Source organism: Oncorhynchus kisutch, linkage group LG15 (assembly GCF_002021735.2).
Source record: "Oncorhynchus kisutch isolate 150728-3 linkage group LG15, Okis_V2, whole genome shotgun sequence".
In the NCBI taxonomy this organism is placed as follows: Eukaryota; Metazoa; Chordata; class Actinopteri; order Salmoniformes; family Salmonidae; genus Oncorhynchus; species Oncorhynchus kisutch.
This window is the reverse complement of record NC_034188.2, coordinates 75,606,969-75,615,483: the sequence shown is the minus strand read 5'-3', so window position 1 is coordinate 75,615,483 and position 8,515 is coordinate 75,606,969. Positions and strand designations below refer to the sequence as shown.

Genomic DNA, 8,515 nt, shown 5'->3' with positions numbered 1-8,515 from the left:
GCCTCCCAATAAATTAGAGGGAGCATACTTGCATTCACACAGGACACCAGATATAACAGACTGACCCTAGCCCCCCCGGCACATAGACTATTGCAGCATAGAGACAGACAGGGGTGGGTCGGGGGATGCACTTCTATTCCTGTACCCTTCATTTTATAATACCTCAACTTGCACATGTATCAACAACAAATTAAATGTTGGGCTATTTTTCAACACTAGATCAAAGCTCTGAGAGATATTCCAAATGAATGCAAGTAACACCGGTCAAATCCTATTTGTCACATGCTTTATAAACAACCGTTATTTATTTATTTAACTAGACATGTCAGTTAAGAACAGATTCGTATTTACAATGATGGCCTACAGGGGAACAGTGGCTTATCTGCCTTATTCATGGGCAGAATGACAGGATTTGTATTTACAATGATGGCCTACAGGGAACCTTCCTCTTTCCTAGTCTAGAAATGTTGATTTTTTTTGTTTGACTGCTAATTCATTTGGAATGGGAGAATAATAGCTGGAACCTTTTAAGTTAGGGCTATTTTTGTAGTCTCGATGTTGGAGTTACGAATACAGACAAATGTAAAGTGGGTTTATTTTGCGGAGAGTCTTAGGTATCCATATTGCATTTGTGGTTCAGTGGTACAATTCTTGCCTGCAATGCGGGAGGCCCTGGTTCAGTTCCCGGTAAATTATTTGACTAAAATCAGAGTTTTTGATTGTAATTAAACTATTTGTATGTTTTGCCTAGAAAGTTATAGTCGCTAGTGTTTGTATAATAATTCAGAACAGGACTGGGACATGGATGTATAAATCCATAAAATAGGTAGAGGTAAAGTTACTAGGGAACAGGACAGAACGGGACTGGGACAGAACGGGACTGGGACATGGATGTATAAATCCATAAAATAGGTAGAGGTAAAGTTACTAGGGAACAGGACAGAACGGGACTGGGACATGGATGTATAAATCCATAAAATAGGTAGAGGTAAAGTTACTAGGGAACAGGACAGAACGGGACTGGGACAGAACGGGACTGGGATGTATAAATCCATAAAATAGGTAGAGGTAAAGTTACTAGGGAACAGGACAGAACGGGACTGGGACAGAACGGGACTGGGACATGGATGTATAAATCCATAAAATAGGTAGAGGTAAAGTTACTAGGGAACAGGACAGATAAGACAGTAGCAGTAGCTTATGGGGTGAGTGTGAAAGTGTGCGTGACATCAGAATGCATGTGCGCGAGTGTTGTGAGAGAGTGTGGGTGGGCGTATGTAGTGTGTCTGTGTTGGGGTGTCAGTGTAAGTATGCACATCCAGTGTATGTGCATAGTCAGTGCAAGAAAAGGGTCAATGCAGGTCGTCCGGGTAGCTATTTAGCGTGAAGCTGTTCAGGTCCTTGGTCTTCCTTTCTTTTTGATGTTCAGGGTCCTGTTGGTTCTAGACTTGGTGCACTGGCACCACATGCCGTGCGGTAGCAGAGAGAACAGTCTATTGCTTGGGCGGCTGGAGTCTTCGACAATTGTTTGGACCTTCCTCTGACTGCCTGGTATAGAGGTCTTGGATGGCAGGGAGCTCGGCCCCAGTGACATACTGGGCCATACTCACCACCCTCTGTAGTGTCTGGTGGTCAGATGCCTTGCAGTACCAAGCGGTGATGCAGCCTGTGAAGATGCTTTAAATGGTGCAGCTGTAGAACCTTTTGAGGATCTGAGAGCCCATGGCAATTCTTTGCAGCTACCTGAGGGGGAAGAGGCGCTGTCGTGTCCTCTTCACAACTGTGTGGGTGTGTGTGGACCATGTTAGTTCCTCAGTGATGTGGACACCAAGGAACTTTAAGCTCTCAAACCGCTCCACTAGAGCCCCATGTGGATGGGGGCGTGCTCGCCCCTTGGTTTCCTGTAGTCCACGATCAGCTCTTTCGTCTTGATGGCAATGAGTGAAGAGGTTGTTGTCCAGGCACCACACTGCCAGGTCTCTGACCTCCTCCCTATAGGTTATCATAGACCATAACAGACACATTGCACACAGATTTACAGAAGGCAGGAAACCCCTCAATATCACACAGGCCTCCTACGTACCCAGGAGACCAAGATCGAGGGCTCTAACCACATTACCATTCAATGGTGGTGGACATTGAAAAGGAAATTGGTGTCAAGTGTGAGTCACTGGCCAAACACCACAAATACACATCTCATGGCTTGTGATTATTAGACACCCAGGATCTGATACTCTGGCTTGTCACTAATGTTAGGGTTTAAGGCTGTCATTGACCTGGTTTGGTATTCACAGACATCACCACGGTCTGCTCGGACTAATGAATTCATTCACCTGATTGTCAACTTTGAACAAGGGAAGGATACATATGAGAAAGATAGACAGGCCCTCTGAAGACATCTGTGTGATGTGGAAAATGGTCTTATATAGGACTTAGGGCCGTCAACAACTTGTTTGGCCTTTACTGACGTCAAGAGTCAACAGCTGTGTTTTGACGGTGAATACAGTACTGAGGAAGATTCAAACAGAGCGGATGGGTTCAACTGGGGTCTTCGTCATCATTCCCACTGGAAACACAAAGAGCAAGAGAAAAGAAAAGAGAGAAAAGAAAAGAGAAAATAATATTTATTTCAACTGCAGACAGAGAATAGAGGACAAACACAAAATACTTGTTGGGAAGAAAATGGAATATGGGAGGAAGGGTCAATTCCCCGTTTAAATTCAGAGTTCTTGAAGTAAACAACTATTACACAAGCTAGATTGCTGGGGAAATGATACAATGGTAATCATTGCATAAATGCTCGCAGACAAACAACAACCTATCAATCATGATATTTGCAGGTATTAACAGCTATATAGCACCGTGACCTACCTGCCATCTCCAAATTGAATCCTGTTAGCCGTTTACCCACAACCAAGTTCTATTCAGGATTCATATTCTGGCAATAAGGGTCATTGGCTACTCCACCATGTACGGCATCACCACCACCACATGACATCAGCAAAGAGGCATGTTGGTCCCCTCCAGCAGAGCAGAGTGGGCCCCGCAGTGGGCCTCCCTCCCTCCCTCACACAACCACAGTTGAAAGAATGGAGGATATCTTGGCCTGGAATCAATCTGCATTCATCACAGTATCCCAGGCACAGGGACCAAATCTGTGCTTGTCATTGTGCCCTGCAAAGTTGTAGTATATTTCCTGAACATGCTATTCACAGACACACTGGCACTGCAGTGATTGAACGAACACACACAAACATGTATTACAAAAGGAACAGTTAGATGGAAAATAACTTTAATAAAACTCATATGAAAACAGTGAAAGCATAAAAGCCTTTGACCATATTCAGTGTCAGAGACTTAAGAAGGCTGGAGGTGAGAAATACAGCAGCAATACACATGAACCCACAGTGACAACCATTATAGCCTCAGGCATTAGGGCCCAAGGGTTCATTTACATCATATACATGTAGACTCCTATACGGATATTGCACAAAATCAAAACAGAGAGCACCTCATGACAAAACCAGGAAGTAGCTTTGAATCGCAGTGTTACGCCCTCTGCTGGCAAACCCCTTCTATAGGTCTTAAACTCCGCCCAATTTGGCTGATCTAAAAAACAAATACACTGAAAAAGAAAGCGACACATTTTGCACACAAACATTCCATTTCTGAACAGATTCTTTAAAACACAGTCAAAACAAACCTAAATCAACTGAAGGTTTTCTTTGTTTTGGTCCTAAAAGGCATTTTAGTAACATGCTTCGTTTATTCATTGTGGTTATTGTCATGTGAGCAGCTTGGTGCTTTGAAAGACTAGATCTGATATCCGTAGGCAAGTCTATGTCTAAGACCGAATCTCCATGGGGCCGTGATAATGCCTCCACGGGGCCGCGATAATGCCTCCACGGGGCCGCGATAATGCCTCCACGGGGCCGCGATAATGCCTCCATGGGGTAGTGTGGTGATGACTCACCCATTGTGCCTGTTCTGTTTGTCCAACAACAACCATAACTTGATTAAATGGAACATAGGAATGTTACATCCACATTCCAAAGCAGGAACACAAAATGAAGTTGTAGAAAAATGTTAAGCTCTCTCTTCCTTGTATTTCAAATGGTTCCAATTCACCCCATTTCTCAATGGCTGAAGTTGCGTAACCGAATTGAACTGCCCCCACTGGACACCTCTCCTCTAGAGCTAAACCACCTAATCAATGTTAACTCCAATGTTAACTAACTCAAATGTTTTCCTACAGTTTGTTTTGACTCCAAGTAGGACAACAGCCTTCATGAGAAATACTATAATATTGGTAACCATCTGGATATCACTGGGATAGTCTATTCAGTGTGGAGAGCATGCACGGCAAATCTTCCCAACACCGGGACACAGTGTCCTTTGCCCCAGCTTGCTGAGCACTGCTTTTCCAAAGTTGTGCTAACATTAGTGAGGGAAATAGCTAGCTACTAGGAGGGGAAAGTTGTTGTTTAGCTAGAGACATCCAGAAAAATTTGGCCATGCAGCGTGTCTCTCTCTGTGTACACACACACACACACACACACACACACACACACACACATAAATAAAAAGTAGTCTGGCACATATACATGTCCTATAGCATCTTAATAACATCTTAAAATGGAAATTTAAAAAAAACATTTAAAAAAACGAAACAAATACAATCTTCTCGCAGTTTTTAGGCACACTTTCGAGATGAACTGGAGGCCTTGCGAGGAAAAGTCCAATAAGATGCACTTCCTCTGGCTATGTGCACGTTTTGGCCTCGTTTTAAGACACGGGTGTGAGGCCTTGAGTGGGTCAACCCTGACCTCTCCCTTTAGTTCAACACAAGGCAGATCAGAAGTCTTGCTAATAGGTGGGTGAAACCCCTTCCTTCCTCATTGGTTCAGTCTAGTCCAGGCTCCAAGGGGGCAGTCCATTCACAACTCAGAGGGGGGGGGGGGGCTCTGACTCTCACTGAGCAGTGCAATACTCGCAACCACATTACCCACAAATATGTCACATGATCAGGGAGAGGCAATGGGACTGCTGGACTGGCTGGAGGCACACAGCAGCTTCAAAAGCCAGAGGAAATGCAAAGGGAGGGGGATTTAAGCCTGTAAGAGCATGTGTGTTTAAGATAGCCTTCTAGATTCCCTTCTTTGCAGCCCAGTCCTGTCTGGTCTTCACCCCTTAGCAACACCTACCCCCCCACTGTCACTGTTGTCCCAGCACTGGATAGACCTCAGACCCTCCTGACCTTTAACATTTCACCTTCCAGCTCCAGGATGTGCGACTGTCTGTTCTAGGAGCGGTTGTCTTTGACCACGTTGTGGGCCATCCAGTTGACTTTGGTGGTCCAGCTCTCTCTCAGCGCCTCGTCAAACTTTTGGCGGAACTGTTTCAGTGCCTCGTCGTCGGTCTTCCCCAGGGCCAGAGAGTCCTACAGGTGGAGAGGGGGGGGGGATTTTGGACAGTACATTTCTGTAGCACATGTAAACTGTAGCCCATGTGAAGCGGCCAACTATGTACTGCATGTGTGTGTGTGTGTGTACGTCTTACCTTTAGGTACTGTATATCCTTGACGGAGGTGAGCTCAGGCAGTCCAGCAGTCAGCATGAGGGCAAACAGGGTGATGAAGAGGTTCCCATTCCGCCTCAGAATCAGGTAGGCTTGTTCACAGTAATTACGGAAACTAGGCACAACACACACATTCTGTTCACTATACACTCACTCAACTAGCACATAGATAAATGATTAAAAAAACAAGGCAATAGATAGTATTCCCGGGCCTGGATCACCTGAGTAGTGAAAGGGGACAGAAGCTCACCTGCCAAACTTCTCAGTGTTGCCCGTCTTTCCCTGTTGGATGACGTGGATGAAGTCATGGGTCAGGATGAAGGGGACGCGTTCCCTCTTGATGCCAAACTTGGACTTGAAGTTCCCCAGGATATGCCCAAAGTCTATGTGGAAGAGCTGAGAGACACACAGGATTTAAGAACTTGATTCTGAGCTCCATTAAAAGACCATAAATGAACCTCTGTGATTTAGCCTGTCGTAGAGGGGAGCACCTCAACCCACCTGTCCAGTGCTACGGACCATGATGTTGTCACTGTGGCGGTCACCTATCCCCAGGACGTAGGTGGCCACGCAGTAGCCTGCACATGACAGGGTGAACTCCTCGATCACCTTCTCCAGAGCATCTCTGCATAGTACACAAACACAAAACAAAGTGTTGGCCAAGTGGGAGACTTCACTGGGTTTGCACTGCCAAAGCATAGCAGCTCACTAACATGTTGCCTGTTATATACATACAGGGCCTTCGGAAAGAATTCAGCCCCCTTGACTTATTCAACATTTTGTTAGGTTACAGCTTTATTCTAAAATGTAGATTTTTTTTTTTTACATCATCAATCTACATACAATGCCCCATAATGACAAAGCAAAAACAGGTTTTTCGAAAGATATGACGCTACAATCTTGGCACACATGTACAGTATTTGTGGAGTTTCTCCCATTCTTCTCTGCAGATCCTCTCAAGCTCTCAGGTTGGATGTGGAGCGTCGCTGCACAGCTATTTTCAGGTCTCTCCAGAGATGTTTGATCAGGTTTAAGTCCTGGCTTTGGCTGAGCCACTCAAGGACATTCAGAGACTTGTCCCGAAGCCACTCTTGTGTTGTCTTGGCTGTGTGCTTAGGGTTGTTGTCCTATTGGAAGGTGAAACATCGCCCCCAGTCTGACGTCCTGAGATCTCTGGAGCCTCAATCCTGACTAGTCTCCCAGTCCCTGCTGCTGAAAAACATCCCCACAGCATGATGCTGCCACCACCATGCTTCACCGTAGGGATGGTGCCAGGTTTCCTCCAGACGAGACGCTTGGCATTAAGGCCAAAGAGTTCAATCTTGGTTTCATCAGACCAGATAATCTCATTTCTCATGGTCGGAGAATCCTTTAGTTGCCTTTTGGCAAACTCCAAGAAGGCTGTCATGTGCTTTTTACTGAGGAGTGGCTTCCGTCTGGCCACTCTACCATATAGGCCTGATTGGTGGAGGACTGCAGAGATGGTTGTCCTTCTAGAAGGTTCTTCCATCTCCACAGATAAACTCTGGAGCTCTGACCAGAGTGACGATCGGGTTCTTACTCTGACAACTATGGCACCTTATATAGACAGATGTGTGCCTTTCCAAATCATGTCCAATCAACTGAATTTACCACTGGTGGAATCCAATCAAGTTGTAGAAACATCTCAAGGATGATCAATGGAAACAGGATGCACCTGAGCTCAATTTCAAGTCTCATAGCAAAGGGTCTGAATACTCATGTAAATAAGGTATTTCTGTTTTTAATACATTTGCTAAAATGTCTAAAACCCTGTTTTTGCTTTATCATTATGGGGTATTGTGTGTAGATTGATGAGAATATCTACATTTTAAAATCATTTTAGAATAAGGCTGTGACGTAACATGGAAAAAGGCACTGTATCTATGAAATATGTCAGTAATACACATTTTATATTAAAAAAGGGTCTTCTTACCCAGAGTTCTTCTCTTTGAGCCAGTTAAGTAGCGCATCCTTGTTGAAGGCTGCAGCGGCCGCCACGTTGCTGCTGGTCAGCTGGATGTTGGCGATGGTATCCGCCGACGACACCACCTCGATCAGCCCTGACCGGTCCCCAGTTGCTAGGCAACCGTAAGGTACAATTCTGCACAGACACGAGGAAACATTTTGTTCCAATTAATAATCATAAACACCATTGAGATGCATCCTATAATTTCCCCCCCGCTCTGTCTCGACACACGACCAGAATGTACGCATGATTACGCTCCAAACACCACATCACAGCAGTTTCATTATCCTCACCATTATCATCCTCTCTGCAGAGCTCCCTCCCTCTCCTCTCTGAACCCTTGTCCCTGTAACCTAAAGGCCTGCCCCCAAGCTCAACTGTCAAAACAATCCCACACACTGCTTGGCTCCAGATGTGTGTGTCTGTGTGTGTTAGAGTATGAGAGCGAGCGCTAGTGTGTGTGGATTTGATTAGGATGAGAAGCAGGGCAGTGTGTGTGTGATGCTGGGGGTATGGATGTGGGGGGTTAGAGGTCAGGCTAGCAGGGGGTGATTTAGGGTCCCCCCCCCAACACAGCTTCCTCTTCCCCACAGAGAGCAGGAACAAACAAGCCTGACTGACAGAGACCGCCTGAGGAAACACACACACACACACACACACACACACACACACACACACACACACACACACACACATCTCTTATCATATTAATATACACACCTGAGGTCCAGATTGGCCTCCTTCCATAGCAGGTCCATCAACCTCAAGATCTGCAGTGTCAACATGTCTTGTCTCAGGTCTGAAGCGAGGTAGAGAGAAACACAATTACAGTCTTTCATTCATCCTTCCATCTTCTTTCACCTTCCATAATACACATCCCTCCATTTTGACCTCACTATTCTTCCCTCTCACTCTCCTCCACTCCCTCTCTCCCCCTGAACTTTAGTGATC

The 8,515-nt window shown here is 45.5% G+C and overlaps 1 protein-coding gene across 1 annotated transcript in view; it reads right to left on the bottom strand.

Moving 5' to 3' along the window:
• Positions 1-3,270: 3,270 nt before the first annotated feature.
• Positions 3,271-8,515, bottom strand: part of LOC109904887 (phosphatidylinositol 4,5-bisphosphate 3-kinase catalytic subunit beta isoform-like) — a 74,956-nt gene continuing 69,711 nt past the window's right edge. Inside the window, exons 20-25 of the mRNA XM_031791105.1 lie at positions 8,285-8,363; positions 7,532-7,699; positions 6,079-6,202; positions 5,828-5,973; positions 5,560-5,692; positions 3,271-5,440 (exon numbers count right to left, since the gene is read on the bottom strand). Coding sequence (XP_031646965.1) covers positions 5,303-5,440; positions 5,560-5,692; positions 5,828-5,973; positions 6,079-6,202; positions 7,532-7,699; positions 8,285-8,363 — 788 coding nt within the window. The 3' untranslated portion in view covers positions 3,271-5,302. The remainder of the gene's footprint in view (positions 5,441-5,559; positions 5,693-5,827; positions 5,974-6,078; positions 6,203-7,531; positions 7,700-8,284; positions 8,364-8,515) is intronic.